The sequence below is a fragment of the Melitaea cinxia genome, chromosome 9 (assembly GCF_905220565.1).
Source record: "Melitaea cinxia chromosome 9, ilMelCinx1.1, whole genome shotgun sequence".
In the NCBI taxonomy this organism is placed as follows: domain Eukaryota; kingdom Metazoa; phylum Arthropoda; class Insecta; order Lepidoptera; family Nymphalidae; genus Melitaea; species Melitaea cinxia.
This window is the reverse complement of record NC_059402.1, coordinates 10,732,521-10,751,530: the sequence shown is the minus strand read 5'-3', so window position 1 is coordinate 10,751,530 and position 19,010 is coordinate 10,732,521. Positions and strand designations below refer to the sequence as shown.

Sequence of the window (19,010 nt, the reverse complement as noted above, 5' to 3'; positions counted from 1 at the left end):
CGTGCCAAGTCAGAGCCAAGACTGCCTTAACCGCGGTTGCTCCGAACGTTTTATACACGTCAGAAAACCTCGAGTAATCGAATGAGTGAGGGAAGGTGAGTATCGAACGATCTGCTAAGTGGCGTAACCGGTGCATCTGTTGTTTATAAATCTCTTGCTTATTACCTATGATACCATAGGTGCCGACATATACAAATCTTTTTCTATTTATACTATTAGTATAGTTTAGTATTACTAATTTTTTAAATACTACACAAGTTTATGGTCCTGGTGATAAGTGGTTATCATAGCCTATGAAAGCTTGCAACATTAGGATTACAAGGACTTTGCCAGGCTTACTCACCACAGAAACACATAACAAACACTACTTGAGAATAATTTATTTCTTTTCTTCATCTACAGATATACAAAATTCTTGAACACGAACTCATCAAACCAAACAATAGTGAGGTCGGTCATACTCAAAGCATTCGAACATTTACAGAAAATAGAAATATAAATCATAATGCCAGTAGAAAAGACCGACTCCATGTACAATACAGATACAACAACCGGTCGGATACAGAAAGAATATAAGTTATTTACTTTAGCGGTCCCGGTTGAAGATATAAAGGGTACCAGTGAAAGGGTTTAAGGCTCTGAGTGAAATCAACCATTGGTTCAATAATTCTGTTTTGTAAATAATTTTTGTTTGGTAATTGGTGTTTTTTTTTTTTGAGAGTACATTGTCATAAAGGATGAGGGTGTATAGAGAAAGAGATGCGTGAGTGGTAGCAAATAGAAAGAAATAATAATATGAAGAGTAGATAGTGAATGAACTGAGAAAGTGGATACAAGGAATATTGCTTCGTGAGTTTTTGAATAATTAACCCTTTAACCGGCAACATCGTAATATTACGAGCCATTTAGCTCAGCCTATTGTAGTCCACTGCTGGACATAGGCCTCCCAAGTTCGCGCAAGACATCTCGGTTTTCCGCAATCCTCATCCAGCCTACACCGGCAATCTTACGTAGATCGTCAGTCCAACGGGCCGGGGGACGTTTCACACTGCGTTTGACAAGACGCGGTCTCCACTCCAGGACCCGTCTGCTCCAACGGCCATCGGTCCTGCGACACAGATGACCAGCCCATTGCCACTTCAACTTGCTAATTCTGTGGGCTATGTCGGTTACTTTCGTTCTCTCGCGGATAGTCTCATTTTTAATCCCGTCTTTGAGAGAAACCCCAAGCATAGCCCGTTCCATTGCACGTTGCGCGACATTAAATTTGTGGGCCAATCCCTTCGTCAGTGTCCACGCCTCGGCTCCTTATGTTAACATAGGCAGGACGCATTGCTCGAAGACTTGTCTTCAAGCAATGCGGAATCTTCGAAGTGAAGACTCGACGAAACCTGCCAAACGCCGCCCAGCCCAACTGAATCCTCCTGTCGGCTTCCTTCTCGAAGTTGTTGCGGCCTAGTTGGATAGTATGGCCTAAGTAAATATAATCCTGAACAACTTCGAGAAGGGTACCATGGACCGATACCGATCTCGGTATGACCTAATTGTTAAACATAACTTTTGTTTTGTCCAAATTCATACAGAGACCGACATGCTGGGAGGACTCGTTTAGGCCGGCCAGCATGTGGCCTAACTCATCCAGCGTCTCCGCAAAGATAACAATATCGTCGGCGTAACGAAGGCGAGAGATAAATTCACCGTTGACGTTGATGCCTTGTTTTCCCCAATCCAAGGTCTTAAAAACATCCTTTAGCGCAGTGGTAAACAGTTTCGGTGATATTACATCCCCCTGTCTTACCCCACGCCGGAGGGAAATAGGTCTTGTTCTTTGGTCATTGACATGAACGGTCATCGTCGCCGCGTCGTACATACATTTCAGTATCTCGATATATCGCCAGTCGATATGACAACTCTGCAGAGAGTCCAGGACAGCCCAGGTCTCGACAGAGTCGAAGGCTTTCTCGTAGTCCACAAATGCCATACACAGCGGTCGATTATATTCTTCTGTCTTTTGAATAATCTGCCGAACAGTATGGATGGGGTCTACGATGCTGTAGCTATTTCGAAACCTTACTTTATATTACAAGTACATTCAGCTAATTGTAAATAATTTTATTGTTTTAATCAAAACAAAAAAAATCGAGTGTCGATTTTCAAGAGTGAAATATCGATTCACTGAACCGATATAGTACAACATATCAATTTAAAAAACCGATTTATTTGGTCCGAGGAATCGACTCTTCGATTAATTCATTTCAGAATTCAGATCGCTCTTTGCCACAGATACTTTCTGATTTGTGTACCTAGCATAGACCTACCCCACCCCAGCCCGCAAAATAATGATATTTGTAATAAAAAAAATACTAATTGATAGATTTTGAATTGCTCAATTCAACTACGTTGTCCTTTTAAATTGCTCACCTCAAATTATATAATTAAAAAACAAAATTTAAAAAAAAATCAAATATTTTCAAACTCCTATATCTTTCGATGTATACAATATTTTAAATTGCTCAAAGTGTTAAAAAACTGCTCAAGTTGTTGAATTGAGCTATTGAAAATCGAACGATTAGTATTTTTTTTCTACAAATATCATTATTTTATTTGTTCAAACAATTTATATATATTTAAAAATTAAGGAAAGTGGAGCTGTTCAAATCTGTACTTGAGCAATTATAAATGCAACTTCAGCAGGGTTTTAACACGTTGAGCAATTTAAAATATTGTATACATCAAAAGATATAGGAGTTTGAAAATATTGATAAATGAATTTTTTTCAACGACTTTTTTGATTTTTAATTAAATAATTTGAAGTGAGCAATTTAAAAGGCTAACGTAGTTGAATTGAGCTATTGAAAATCGAACGATTAGCATCTTTTTATTACGAATATCCGCAATTTCTTTGGCTTCCCATCATTGTCTATGCGCATCTGCAGCGCTCACTTTATCGATATAAACGTTAAATTTGTTCCAACTTTATATATTTATTTAAAAATTAAGGAAAGCGGAGTTGTTCAAAACTGTATTTGAGCAATTATAAATGCAACTTCAGCAGGGTTTTAACACGTTGAGCAATTTAAAATATTGTATACATCAAAAGATAAAGGAGTTTGAAAATATTGATAAATGAATTTTTTTTCAACGACTTTTTTAATTTATAATTAAATAATTTGAGGTGAGCAATTTAAAAGGACAACGTAGTCGAATTGAGCTATTGAAAATGTATCGATTAGTATTTTTTTTTTACAAATATCAATATTTTATTTGTGCAAACTATTTATATTTATTTAAAAATTAAGGGAAGTGGATCTGTTCCAAACTATACTTGAGCAATTATAAATGCAACTTGAGCAGTTTTTTAACACTTTGAGCAATTTAAAATATTGTATACATCGAAAGATATATAGGAGTTTGAAAATATTTGATTTTTTTTTTAAATTTTGATTTTTAATTATATAATTTGAGGTGAGCAATTTAAAAGGACAACGTAGTTGAATTGAGCAATTCAAAATCTATCAATTAGTATTTTTTTTATTACAAATATCATTATTTTGCGAGCTGGGGTGGGGTAGGTCTAGCATAGATCAAGTAAAAATCTTTTTTTTACTTCATCTATGGTACCTAGGTACTTTGTATTTTTGTATAGTTGTATACCTATAATATGTGCAAATTGGCAATGCTCTTTCAAATGCTCTTTGGTTTTGAGTTGTTTAAGCAAGTTATTTTACTCTTTGGTTTTGAGAGTAGAATGAATTGGTGTTATACCTATGTTTAATAATTTGTAACAATTAAGTGAATAGAAAATCCACACCGGTATAAAATATCGAACGAGTTTATTAAAAATAAAAAAAAGATACAATTTAGATTAAAAACAATTAGAATAGTGGTTTTGTGCATCTGTAAAATAGAAACGACTTTCAACTTTAAGGAGAAATAAATATATAACAAAATGTCTTTAGACACAGTTCCTAAGGAATTAAGAGGTCTAAGGGCCTGTTTAGTGTGTTCTTTAATCAAGGTATTTTTACAATTATATTGTTTATTTTTAAACACATGCATGACATTGGTGAAATTATCTCGTTAATTGACACTCCTAAAAGCTTTACAAAAATTAAATTGTTATATACACATGTAGTACAATAATCTAGTTTTCTTTTAGACATTCGATCAATTTGAATATGACGGGTGCGATAATTGTGATGAATTTCTACGCATGAAAAATAACAAAGATAATGTATATGACTGCACGAGTAATAATTTTGATGGGTAAGCAATCCATTATATGTATACTGTTACTAGTCATTCTTTAAATTGTTTATTTATTAAACACCTAACCTATAATTAAATATAATATTATAATAAAATATGAATTTTTAATTATTCATTATATTTGCTACATTTATTCTATTCCTATATCTACTTTAATAGCTTATTATCAGAAAGGCGTCATTAGAATTTCTACATGAACATGTTACATTTTTATTTGTATACTAGCTGACCCCGCAAACGTTGTTTTGCCATATATGTTATGAACCCCCTTAATCCCCCCCCCCCCCTTATAACTTAGGGGAAACTTAATTTGAAAAATAGATATTGGCCGATTCTCAGGCTTACCAAGTATGCATGCATAATTTCATAAAAATCGGTTTAGCCATTTCGGAGGAGTATGGTAACTAACATTGTGACATGAGAATGTATATACAAGATATTATAGGAACATTTTATTTTTTTACAGTATGATCGCTGTTATGAGCCCAGAAGACAGTTGGGTTTGTAAATGGCAAAGAATAAGTAAGTTGGCTGTATGATTTATCAAAGAAATATTAAATTTTATCTTAATTCTTTTATGCGATTTACTGCAATTTTTGTGTTGAAACTCAATATTTAGGCGATGTTGCCAAAGATATACTTATGGGTGACTCCTGATATGCAGTTTACAGATTCACCACTGAACTATCTAGAGTTTTAAAATTACAAGTAACCTCCTGTTTGTCGTTTTTGACTTTAGTCAGGAAGGAAAATGAATTGAAAACTTAGATCTAAAAAAAACAAAGAACTAGCAAAAGTTGAAATTGTATGAAGGAAGCATAAAAGAATATTATAATAATAAACAATAAACAAGTTTTCCGAGAAATATAAGCAAAGAATGTTTTTACAGGTAGATTTTGTAAAGGAGTTTATGCAATCTCTGTTTCCGGACGTCTTCCAGCTGGCGTCATTAGAGAAATGAAGAGTCGGGGAATTGCTTACAGGCCTAGAGATACAAGTCAAAGATAAGGAAACAAAGTTATAAATATAATACAATTAAAATATTATCTAACTTAAATAAATCTCTATACCTTTGTATGCTGCTTTGATTAAAAGCAAAAAGAAAAATATCACTTTTTTGTAATAGCAATAGATATTTGTAACAGACACAGGATTGTATATTCTTAATATACTTATTCCCTGTGTTATATGTAACAGCTACACTACAGTCACTGCAAACTGCCAAGGGGCTATAATGTAATGCAATTTTTTATAACAGATACTGTCATTAATACAAATATTACAAACAAGTATTTTAGAAAAGTGTAGGTAAAGAGATATTTGTAACACTAACAAAATTGTTGAACATAGCAGAGGCGGCTTTGTGATATTTTATTGATGGGGGTTCACAAAAAAAAAGCTAAAAATTAGAGCATTTATTTTATTTGTATAGAAAATCCATTCTATTCATGTAGATTCGCCACCACTGCAGGCGCCAGCTCCAAACACGAGACACGAAAAACAAAATCATTAATTGCTTTCTTCACATCCACACAACCAAGTGGTTTTGAAATATTGTTCAGATTTAAAAACACACGTAAAAGATTTAGTTTTCGTATTACATTTTCGAGTAAGTAGTAAGTACAATCACGCTGTATATTAAAAGATACACTGTATTGTTCTATTTTTAACAAAAAATGTCACGCACAAACTATTTTTTAATACTTATTTAAAGGCTGCTAACTGACGAAGTTGATACGTTTGTTTGTGTACTTAAAAACGGCAACAGCGCATATGCAGTTGTCCCCGCGGCGCGTGGCACGCCCCGCACGCCACAAGCTCGAACTTGCGATATATATACGTCGCGCGTGAGCGATGCTCCAGATTAGGCTAATTTCTCATACGAAATCTTTTATTTTACGCGTCGGCCTATCTCTTTCGCACTCATTGAACAGTGCTAGAAGTAATTTTCGTGGGAGTGCACTACACCAGCGCTCTTTAGGACGAGCCACCACTGGAACATAGCATCATTGCAAATCTCATTGACTTAATAATTTGTGACAGTTGAACTTCTTTAGCACGTTGAACACCGCCTTGATTTTTTAGTTTTTTTGGTTGAGCCATAGGGGACACCATGTAGTCGACACAATTTTTCCGTTGGTGCCGCGGGGAAACCACATGACCACGAGCCAGAGTCAACTTAAAAAAATGTCTTATAAAACATGTCATTAGTGTAAGGAAAAATAAGTAAGATCTTTAAGAATTGGTATGGTAGTGCAATAAAAACTTGTCATAAAAATTTTGTAAATAAGGACAAACTGGCCCCATGGACTAAACAAGTGAGGCACAACTGGTGTCCCCCATGGTGTTCAACGTGTTAACACACTATGTATTAGAATTAAAATTAAGAATTATAGGATTAAAATTGAACTGTGCAGCTACTTCAATACTATTAATAAACGTGAAAATATAAACTAAATTTTTGGTTAATAAAAATATTTTAAAAGAAAACTTAATGATCTTACTTTGACTAGCTCATATGTGTAGTTTGTAGTGATCCTGCTTTCTGCTCCAGGGGTTGTGGGTTCGATTCCCACCCCGAGTCTGGGTGTAATATATATATATATATATATATATATATATATATATATATATATATATATATATATATATATATATATATATATATAGTCTATATAGTCAGATTTTTTATTTGTGTATCATTTATATGTATATTTATCGAAAAAAGAAAAGAAATGTAGCTCTACCAGTCAGCTTTGATAAATAAATAAACACTTCATACTCAACAGCCCCCAGTAGGATTTTCTCCTGTGTCAAGGGTCCGGAAACACACACAATACACAAGCACAACGCCCAGAACACGACAAACATCTATATGGCCGATACAAATGTCTGTGTCGTGAACGGGAATCGAACCCGCGTCCGCCAGTGCAACAGCCAGTGCTATGACCGCTGCGCCAACGCGTCGTCAAAATTTTTACCTATAAAACAAGCAATAAGTTGCTTACTTCAGAAAAAGATGACCGTGTGTGTGTATGTTGTAAAAAATTATTTTATTTATTTATTACTACATTGCTACAAAATTTATTCTTGTAACATATTTTGTACATCTTAAAAAACAATTGCTATTTCATTTTATGGTTATAGATAGGTTATTGGTGGTATTTTGGAACTTTTAATGGAAATAAAAAGAAGAATAACAAATAAATTATTTATAACATTAAAACAACACCAAAAGTAAAAATTATGCTACAGACAAAGAAACTACATCACATTAAGTTCATTATAATAATACACAAAAATTAATCACAAACATTTAAACTATAATTTTAATTTTTTTTGATAAAATTGGTGTTTGCTATGCTACTTTGAACAATACAAGCTTTCTAGTAAGAATATCATTATAAATGCATCTCTTGGTTTTTGTACTACAATTATCAGTATTTAATTCTGATAAAATAATGCTAAATACATAATAAATAGTAAACTTATATAAGAAATTACTTTTCAAATTGAGTCCTATTTTATTGTAATAAAAAAAAATCGAATGCAAGCACTTTTTAACACAATTAAAAGCTGTATCTTTATAGTGAACTATTTAAATTTAATTAAAAAAAAAAAAATACTTAATACTTTCTATGAAAATATTATCAATGTTTATTTTGTGATAGCTGATTTCACATCAGTATTAGAAAATACCGGAATGAAATACATTCCACATGGTAAGTGGATTAAAAGCACATAAAAGACTGCAGTTTCCTGACTGTCAACTGCTGTTATCAGACGGTGGTACTTTAAATTCGCTATCGGTTCCTAAAACATCTTTGTCCACTTCTTTAAAATCAATACTTTGCTGCTTCATTGCGTTCTGTAATTAACAAGATATTAGATATAGATTATCAAAATATAATCATTTTTTTTCTTATATATGTGATAATTTAAATTAGTCACCTTAACACATTCCTGATACACCTTAAAAATACCAGCGCACATGGAGTCATCGTGATCGCCTTTAAGAAAACGCTCCGAAAACCATGAATTAAAACAATCATCATATTTTTTCTTTAATTCGGTACACTCTTCCCCTATACTATTCATTATATTTTATTCTTATATTACGTAATAAATTAAAAATTAACGCAACAGCAGTTACAACAATCGTAAATATTCTGAGTCTTCAATCAGTTACTTGTCAGTTACCATAGATAATACACTTAAACTAGGTATAGATAAGCAACTCAAGATTTAAAAAAAAAGTTTAGGGGCCTCGGCCACTAGATGGCTCGTTACTAGTTTCTCATTGGCCCCATAGATGGCATTAACCTAATAATATTATATTTTATTTAAGGATTTTGTGCCAATTGAAAAACCACAAATTCATATTTAATCAATTTGTCGTTTAACAATTAATTCACATATTTTTACAATGAAAGACTTGCATGATTTACTTATTTATATTTATTTTTTTTGTGTTTATGAGTTTTATAATAATCAAATGCCTGAACTTTAATTGGATCAGTCTCGTCAAAGGACGTTATTTTTCCATCTAAAATTCTATTTACATTTTTACACCAACTGTGAATTATTATATTTATTGCTAGATTACTAATATAGTCAATTAATGAGCCTTTATGCTTTTCACAAGATATTACATTAAAGTTGCAATTACAATCTATAAAAAATCTCATTTTCTCTATTAGACAATCTGATTCAGGAGCCTCACGTAAACAAGCCACAATCATATAATACATTTCGTCTAATAAATTTACAATTTTTTGACTAGGGTGAAATAAAGACTTTTTCGTATAATCAATTTCGTAAATAAAAGAATTAACGTCTACTTCATTATTTATAAAATCACTTTTGCATTTTCTACATTTTTTAAATATATTTGTTTTACACTTTTTTATAACATATCCAGCTACATATTTTTTTGATTCTTCGTGTATCTTTGAGCAATTATTTTTTATTTCGTCCATTAATATTAATAATTGATCAATATCATATGATTGTGAAATTATGGGAGGCTCCTGTTTTCTAGTAAGTAAAAATTTTAACGATTGTAATGCAGTATTATCATCTTGTTCACAGTTAGCACCCAAAGAGTGTGGCGAATTTAAATTATTGACAAGTAATGTTTTAAATGCATTAGTGAACTGTATGCATGTTGGATTTACATTTCGAACTCCATTACTCCTGATGTTGCAAAAAAAATTTTCTAGAGGGTCTTGGTTAAAATTTCTCGTTAATAAGCTTGTCACATTATGTTTTTTATTCAAGTATTCCCACATTTCTTTGAAAGTTTCCATATTATGAACCCAATTCTTGAGGGAAGGCACTTTCTCCAACTTTATTTTTTCTGTGCCATTTTTTTTGTTAACTTTTACGAATTCCATTGATTGGAAAATGGGCACAAGTTCATTCCACAACCCAAAGTGAGGAGAATTTTTCTTCAAGCATCTTTTGTAGATTTTTGCATCACCTTGGTAAGAGTGACCATTAAACGAGTCAAACAATTTATCCATTATAAGGAGAAAGTCTGCAGTTTCTTCACATTCAGCTGGAAGAATTTCGTGCTCTGAAATAAAGAAAAATAAAATTATTTAATGGATTGGATGTATGAATGGATTTTTTTTTTCTTTGGTAGTCAGTGTTTGTAAACTAATTTTTAAGCTAGCCTGTTAAAACTGTTCACTGTTCTTAGCTTATAGAAAACAATCTTTTCATATCGAGGTACACTTGCGTTCTTTCCACTATATTGTTCCGAAAAGGCGAAAATGCGCCGTAAGCCAACGGTCCTTTTATAGGATCCCCGTCCGCATCACCTTACTAACCTAACAAACGTCCAGAACATTATTTTCGGAACGTTAATGGTGTAAACTGAAGGGCCTTTTAGTTGGTCCCTCGCACCCTTCATCTGCGAGTCTCCGTGTGCGTCGCCTCACCTTGTATGCCGTGTACATCGCTTTGAGCCAGAGAAAAGGCTCGAAGTAAAGTCTCTGAGCTCGTCACATACAGGAATCTTTTCGAATTTAGCATAATGAAATTTAAATAAATACCTCAAGTTGAAACTTACTTGCAAGGAATCTCATTGTTGACGATACTCTCTGGCTAAACACCTGTGCAGCATATTTCACTTTCATCTTAGGTAGTTTTTGTCAGTTACTGTGATTATTTCATTGACATGCCCAAATAATACAGGCGCGTTCCACTGAAAGCTCACAACGCTATCAACCTCGACTGCTGAAATTGACTTTCCAATTTCCATAAAAGATAAATTCCCGGAATCCATGTTGAATTAAGTTTTACTCCACCAATCCATGTGAAATATTTACTCAAAACCCCTACAGCTGCGTATTCTATCTTGCCGCCATATTGTGAACATACAGCACTCAAATATGCGTTTAACACTTCCACCTATAAAATTCGCCTATAATAACGGCTGCTGCGTTTTTACGTCAATGGAACCGGAAACGGCAATTTCAGCGGTCGTAATCAATGGCGTTGCGGGCCTTAAGTGGAACATAGATGATAGAATACTTACTCCTTCTGCTTCTGTCATTAACACGTTTATTTTTAATCACTTGTGACATGTGATTTGCTTGTCACTTGCTTGTCACATTTTACATTTTACAAAGCTATAAGTGTAATTGTGTCCTTAAAGGTTAGTTCGTGTTGTTAAAAAAGAATAGAATTAAACTTTAATTAATTATTGAAAATGGGTGATATCCTAAAAGACAATCGATTTGCCAAGTATTTAAATGATCCGCGTTACAGACAAATCCCAAAACATGAACGAAAAGTTAAAATAGATAAAAGGTTTCAGTCTATGTTTAGTGATGAAAAATTTAAAGTAAAATACACAGTTGATAAACGAGGCAGACCTATAAACGAAACGTCCACGGAAAATTTACGTAAATATTACGATTTGGATGAATCTGACGAAAGTGACGATGATTTGGAATCTAGTACCAACAATCGATCAAAAAGTGAAGAAACTCGTAATTCAGCCTACAAGGAGGATGAAACCGAATCGAGTGTAGGTCAGTTTGTCAGACGGAGGCCAAGTGACGACGAAGATAACGAAAACGAAAAGAGCGAAAAACCTGAATTAAATAAAAACGACAAACTCGTTCGTGGTGATTTGGACACGAAAATTAAGAATCGACTACTAGATTTAGATGTTGATTACGCTCGTGGAGAAGGTAAAGAATCAATTAATTTTCATAAATTTTACTTTTAATGTATTTTAACAAGTACTACATTTCGAGTTTTGAGAAATGATGTATAATTCTTCAGTATTTATCTAATATAGATTAACAATATGGCTATTTGGACACTAGCATGACTCCAGCTGCATTTGAGTGTGACTGGCACTACAGACTACAGTATGTCAGTTTCAAATCTATTGTGGTTCTGTTTCCGTAATTTAATCACGCTGAATATCCTTAGAGTGTTCTTTAGAAGCTGGAAGCATGGTGGGAGGGCAGCTCCCGCCTGCTGTAACAAAACGCAGACACTCGGGACCCCAGGCACCCAGCAGACCGCCGGAACGACTGAGGCTGGCTGCCGAATTGGACCAAAAATCCGAAGCTGCTTAGTCAAGCGTGGGTGTCTGCACTTATGCAACTGCTTTTACGCAAGAGCGAAGGGGCTGCACCTTCTGAAGCGCCGAAGACGTCAGGAACGAAATTATGTTGATGAATGGTCTAATTTTGAGGTCTGTGGGATTTCTTTTTTTTCCTCAAGAAGTACTAGCCACGCTAAATTACCGCACGTAGTCGCGCTAGTGTCCGAATAACCTCAGCCATAGAATATTCTTAAAAATCCAATTGCTAAGATATCAAGCTCATTGTTGCCTTCGATGCATACATTTGAAACTAGGTTCTTTAGGAAAATGGTGACCTATTGAAAACCTTTAATCCTAAAGAAGAAAAAGAAATAGGAAAATGGTATTTTCATGTCATTTGAACCATTTTACACAGGATGCATCAATGTGTATTAAGAGTAACATGTGTATACTTCAGGTTTTATTATGACTGATTCATCAAGTGATGAAGAAAGTAGTGAAAGTGAAGAAGATAGTGAGGTAGAACATGAGTGGGGGGAACTAGACGCTGATGCAGAGACTACTGAAGAATCCACGAGAAGGTATCTACAGTTCCATTTATCTTAGCTTGTGGTGATATTTACTTTAAAAAATACATTTTAAATTTTTATATGGTCTTAATGTAGTTATGACTGAGTAACACGTTTTAATTTCTTTGCTTTACAGATTAAATTAACGAAAAATATAATCAAACATACAGCATTCTTGTATCATTTTTAATTTGTACTACAACCAATTCTAAAGATGACTAGTTTGTTTGTTTTTCTTTGAATGTCATAGTTTCTGGTTCGAATTGAAAAACTCTTTTAGTGTTGAATCATCCATTTACTGAGAAAGGCCATAAGCTATATATATATTTTACTATGTTTTTCTTAAATTTAGGCGCAGCTAGTTTATCAATAATTCATACACTGTTCTAAACAGTGTCTATAAAACTATAATTCACTCTTTTTATTTATTTTTTAAAACTATATCGGCAAACAAGCGTACCGCTCACCTGATTATAAGCTATTACTGTAGCTTATAGATGTCTGCACCACCATAAGCATTGCAAGCACGTTGCCGACCCCATCCCCAATTCCCCCCAAGAGCTCTGGTCACCTTACACACCAACAGGAGCACAACACTGCTTGAAAACAGTGTTATTTAGGTGCTCTATATTTTAAGCAAGAAATTTCCTTTTGTGCCCTACCTCAGTTAGCTCATATATCTAATTATACAAATATAATAATTTATTGACAAATTGTAGTGGAAAAGCAATGTGTATTAAGCTAGCCAAGGGCTTTTTCTCATATGATAGAGAAGAGAGTTTACAGTGATTTCGGTTGAGCAAAAAAGTTTAAAGTAAAGTCAAATATTATACTACCATGTTATATATTAAAATTATTATAAATTATAATTTTTTTTTTTTTTTTTTTTGCTTTAAAAAAGCATGTTTTATAAATTTTTAATTAATTTATGATATATTTTCATTTCAGGATTGCAATTTGTCATATGGATTGGGATTACATCAAAGCATCTGATCTTATGGTGCTACTTAATTCATTCTTACCACCAGGTGGTCTCATACATCATGTTACTGTTAGTTTTTTTTTTTTTTTAATTTGAATAAACTAGTATTAATTTATTTTAACTAGATTTAATATTACTTTTTACCAACCCTTCCCATGGCTGTCACATGCTGAATCAATAAATCTATCACATATAACTATATCATATCGGTATCGGTATGTTATCGGCCTTATAAATTATCTGTAAAATAGTGACACCTATTGATTGCTAGAAATATTTTCCCCGTAGATTGAAATATTTGCCAGATGCCATTATAAGACAAATTTCAATACCTTTAACAAATGTGCCAACTGTATTTAAGTGTTGGATATCAATTTTCTCTTTTATTTTCTTTTAAGATTTATCCTTCCGAATATGGTTTAAAAAGAATGCAAGAGGAAGAATTGAGAGGACCAATTGAGTTAACAGAAAAGACGGAGACTGACAGACTTTCAGATGATGGCGGCAATGAAGAAGGTAATTTTGCATTTTTTTTAATTTTGTATGAATATAATAGTTTATGACAATTACTCTTACAAATTACCATTTATTAATGCAACGAGAAAACTTTTGAATGGTTAGATAAAAAAATAAACTGTATTAATCTACTGGTATAAACTATGTTATAACTATGACATATTGATTACAAACAAATACTAAATAATACTTTGACTTACACGGCACTAAGATTGTTATTTTTATATTTCCGACATTATGGCGATTCTGTAGACGTTGTTGTCTAGGGATATATAATAACAATAATAAATAAACGCCTCTCAGTCAACAACCGCCACTATAGTCTGTTCAACGAGAAGAGATACCAAATGTAAACAAAGCCCATCATTTTTTCGTAGCGACGACGGAACAAACGAAATGTAGTCTATCTCTTTCTATCTTGTTTGTTTGCTATCTGCTGCACGTCTCTCTGCAAGGTCGAACGATATTTTAACTGGCCTTGAAAACAATCGGACCGCGTACGGCCCTTTGAATTTGTATTATTTATTTTTATTTCATTTCGTGTCCTGAAGCGCTCGGGTGATTTTTATATTTCGATAATTATTATTTAAGAAGTATCAAATCTTAAATACATAATTATATTTAATTAATTATATTTAATTCAGTAATTACAAAATATAAATATATTTTACATTTAAAATTTTTGTGTAAGTACAAAAAGAGTTACAAAACCCTGCATAGTTGAATGACCTCGCATTTGGTTTGTTTACATTTGGTATCTCGGCTCGTTGAACGCACTATAGGAATTACTCCTGTTTCTGGGGTCCACAAATACGCACAATATGTTTAGTATTTATATAAACACAATTGCTCATACCACAGCAAACATCAGTATAACCAATACAATTGTAAAATATATACACATATATATATGCCATCTTCGGAGATCCAAGCCGCGACCGCCATTGCTATTTACATTATGTCCTGTAAAAGTATTTGAAAGGAAAACTTAAAAACTTTTATAAAAAAATTCTAGGTTCAAAATATCACATGGAGAAACTACGTCGCTACCAGCTGAATAGATTGAAGTACTACTACGCGGTGGTCGAGTGCGACTCAGTGGCTACGGCCGACAAGCTGTACAGTGAATGCGACGGCATGGAGTACGAGAGCAGCGCTACGAAGCTGGATATGCGCTTTATACCCGACGAGACCACTTTCGACCAGGTAAATGTATTATAATATTCTTTCTATTGATTGATTGATTCAGCTTTTCATCACTCACATCCCACTGCTGGATATAGCCCTCTTCATGTAGAAGGGTCGAAGCTTAAACCAACACGCTTCACATTTTAGGGATTGGCAGATATATTCCCTATTATGAGTACCGATCGCTATCCGGTGTATATCATAACAACCGGGACCGACTGCATAACATGATCTCTAAGGCACGGTAGGGGTCTACAAGGGCAGACAGCCAGACTGTGAAGAAATATTTGTACAAATACAACCCCTTCCCCCCGCCGGAACCAAACCCGCGACCGCCGACTACGAGCATGCCTACGACTACACCATAGTGGTTCTTTATTTTACAAAAAAGTATAAACAAACACAGTCATTATGTGATAAAATATTTGATTATATCCACTATCACATAAATGAAATTTAATACTGATTCATCCTAATTTCGCCATGACTCTAATTTTGACCCCTAGTTTACAATTTAATGTCATGACAGAAATAAGTCATCAAATCAGTCCAATTATTTATTAAGTATAGCATATTCAAACTCTTTTTTTGTTTACTACATAGGAGCCTCGTGAAGTATGTAACAAGCTGCCTGATTTGACAAAATACAAACCACGTTTGTTCACAACAACAGCCTTGCAACAGGCCAAGGTAGACCTCACATGGGACACCACTAATCCAAACAGAGCTGAAGCAATTAAAAGCGCACTTGATGGGAAAATAGATGATTTAGATTTAAAAGAATATTTAGCATCCAGCAGTGAAGGTAATGCACAATTCTTTATTAACATCTTTGGTAATATAGGTCAAAACGATGTTCTACATAATTGTGGTCTGCCAAATGTATACCAGTCACTGTTGCTAGCTGATGTCACCATAATTTTTGGCAGCTTAATTTGTGACATCAATAAGGCTCTTAATTTAATTAATTGTAATATATAAGTAAGATCTTCTATTCAAAATTATTATTGTGACTTACAGATGAAAGTACAGAAGAACAGGAACAAAAATCAAGTGATGAAACTGATGATCCTATACAGAAATACAAAATGTTACTGCAAGACATTGAGAAAAAGGAAGAGAAGAAACAAAACAAGGATATGGAAATGGAAATTACATGGGGCATGGGACTTAAAGAAAAGGCAGATGAATTAGTAAAGAAGAAATTAAATGAAGGTATGTAATTTTCTTTGCCTTGTGGATATGCACATGACTAAATTCCAGATAGTCAAGGATTTAAATCAAATTTCAAGTGCTAAATTACTCTAAAATTAGATATTAAAAAAATAAGGCTATTTTATATTTTATGCCGATCTTTTATTGAGCAGAGTAGCAGATTGGGATCCAACCCTTATTATTTTTAAAACAGGTCTTTGGACCATTGTTTTATAGTTACAAACTATAAAACAATGGTCAGTTAGTTACACTAATTCTTATGATACAATAAAATAATATCACAATTAATTTTTGAAATAATCTATTGTGTTATTATGTATGTATGTTACGCTCAAAGATCGAAAACGCTCATTGAGCGGAAAAATAGCTCACAACGCGATGTGGTCACAGTAAAACACCCACATAGCGAAATTCGTGTTATGGCTCTAATGAAAACGCGCACGACGCGTTGTGGCAATCAAAGAAAGACCAAATAGCGAAATTCGTGTCGTGGCTTACATGCTATTCGATCTCAACGCGTTGTGGCAATGAAGAAAAGCCATGACGCGTTCTGAGCATTCATTGTGTTAACCATATCACGACACAGGAGCTCACAAGTGCTTAGACTGTCATGAATATGTACACGTTATCTGCGGAGAAAGCAATGAGAACGAAGGATTTGGAGCAAATGTAACTTGTAAGCTCTGTTTCAGAAAGAATAGCATAAACGTTGAAAGAGAATGTGCTAAATTAGGTCTACAGGAACAGGCAAACAAAATGGTTTCATTGTCTAATTTGAAATTTCCCTGTGTTGAAATTGGTACTAACGTTTTAGTTAGAGTTCCTGAAGTTGATAGAGGACGTGCAGCACCCAGGAATGTTATGTGTGTTGTTATGAGCATTAATCCATCAGGTCTCTACCAGTTAGGAAACAAGGAAGGTACACTCGATAGACTTTATGCACGTAATGAATTTACACTTTCTGAAACCAACTTTATTAACATTTGTGATGTGCCCTCAACTTCATCGTTAACACTTCGCTCGGCATCTATGTTATCGTCTGGAAGTAAGCAAGGGTTTATAATGTGCCACTGCAAAAGATACTGTATTGATAAAAAGTGCAAGTGTCGCTCCAAGAATATAAAATGCAACTCAAAAGGCCACAGTAACAGTTCATGTAAAAATAAATAGCAATCAAATACTTATTTTTCACAATTATAGTTATTTCTAATATAAGGTACATTGTTGTTGTGTATTGGTGATCAATAAACATTTGTGTTAAATATTTTTATTTCTTGAAAGAATTTTAATTGTCATGAAAAAATTAAAACCCTTATCATTTTATGTGAATTATGAGTAATTTACAAATGATATGAATATTTTGTGTTCAGTGATTTATTACTTAATACATTGATTTTTTTTTTAATATAAAGTAATCTCAATAAATAATAAATATCGTTTCATTTTAATTTATATAATTATATACTTAATATATTTGATAATGAGAAACACGTTATGCCGTGATTTTATAAAATGAAAAATATTTCGGACATCTACCAAAACGTTTCCAGCCTAGGCCTAGTAGGATCTATATCGGAAAGTAGTGTGCGTTGTAATCAAATAGTATTCCATACGCGTCATGGCTTTTCTTCATTGCCACAACGCGTTGAGATCGAATAGCATGTAAGCCACGACACGAATTTCGCTATTTGGTCTTTCTTTGATTGCCACAACGCGTCGTGCGCGTTTTCATTAGAGCCATAACACGAATTTCGCTATGTGGGTGTTTTACTGTGACCACATCGCGTTGTGAGCTATTTTTCCGCTCAATGAGCGTTTTCGATCTTTGAGCGTAACATGTATATATTTGTCAATTATTTTCAGATACCAAAAATTTGACACCTTTTGAACAACTATTACAAAAGAGAAAAGAAAAGAAAAAAGAACGCAAGTTGAAGAATAAAAAAGAGAATAACAAAGATAATTCTGATGAAAATTCATCTGATGATGAAGTGCCGTCAGATATTGATATGAATGATCCATACTTTGCGGAAGAATTCAATAAACCCGAATTTAAGAGTAGGAAATCTAAGAATATAACTGAAAATACGGAAAATGAAAGTCAGAACTCTGAAGATGAAGAAAAACGAAAGGCAGAGCTGGAATTATTGTTAGATGAAGAGGATGGCAAAGAGCATTTCAGTTTGAAAAAAATACAAGAAGCAGAAAATATCACTAAGAAATCTAAAAGGAAAAGAAAACTAAAAGAAAAAATGAAAGATAAGAAAGAGTCAGTTCCAGACTTTGAAATAAATCTTAATGACGAAAGATTTTCTGCCTTGTATGACTCCCATCTGTATAACATTGATCCCTCTGATCCTAACTTTAAGAAAACAAAGAATATGGAGAAAATTATTCAGGAGAAATTAAAAAGACGACCAAGAGATAGCGTAATATCTGAAAATACGCCAAAGAAAAGGAGAGAAGACGCCGAACTAAATGTCTTAGTTAAAAATATTAAGAGAAAAACTAAACAAGTTTTAAATAAATAATATTTTAAAAAAAGATCAATGTGACATTTATTTACATTAAATTTCAATACCATGGATTTTAAGTTTAAATTAAATGTTTATACTTTATAGCCGTGTAAAATAATTATAATTATTAATAAAATAATTATTATATAATATGCCTACAAACGAAAAAAGAAATAAAACCAGAA

The 19,010-nt window shown here is 33.3% G+C and overlaps 3 protein-coding genes across 3 annotated transcripts; 2 read left to right on the top strand and 1 right to left on the bottom strand.

Annotated features, from left to right (window-relative positions):
* Window positions 1–3,618: 3,618 nt before the first annotated feature.
* On the top strand, window positions 3,619–6,759 carry LOC123656296 (transcription elongation factor SPT4). Its single transcript, XM_045592002.1, has 4 exons — window positions 3,619–4,018; window positions 4,160–4,266; window positions 4,736–4,791; window positions 5,159–6,759. Exons 1-4 carry the CDS (start codon window positions 3,950–3,952, stop codon window positions 5,275–5,277), a joined length of 351 nt encoding a protein of 116 aa, XP_045447958.1. The 5' UTR covers window positions 3,619–3,949; the 3' UTR covers window positions 5,278–6,759.
* Window positions 6,760–7,466: 707 nt separating this feature from the next.
* On the bottom strand, window positions 7,467–8,463 carry LOC123656300 (TP53-regulated inhibitor of apoptosis 1-like). The gene is made up of 2 exons (XM_045592005.1): window positions 8,221–8,463; window positions 7,467–8,137 (listed from the first exon to the last, which is right to left on the bottom strand). Exons 1-2 carry the CDS (start codon window positions 8,365–8,367, stop codon window positions 8,036–8,038), a joined length of 249 nt encoding a protein of 82 aa, XP_045447961.1. The 5' UTR covers window positions 8,368–8,463; the 3' UTR covers window positions 7,467–8,035.
* Window positions 8,464–10,771: 2,308 nt separating this feature from the next.
* Window positions 10,772–18,859, top strand: LOC123656386 (ESF1 homolog). Its single transcript, XM_045592075.1, has 8 exons — window positions 10,772–11,474; window positions 12,297–12,420; window positions 13,357–13,459; window positions 13,789–13,906; window positions 14,922–15,112; window positions 15,698–15,899; window positions 16,115–16,309; window positions 18,173–18,859. The coding sequence occupies exons 1-8, from the start codon at window positions 10,988–10,990 to the stop codon at window positions 18,838–18,840; spliced, it is 2,088 nt and encodes a 695-aa protein (XP_045448031.1). The 5' UTR covers window positions 10,772–10,987; the 3' UTR covers window positions 18,841–18,859.
* Window positions 18,860–19,010: the final 151 nt, after the last annotated feature.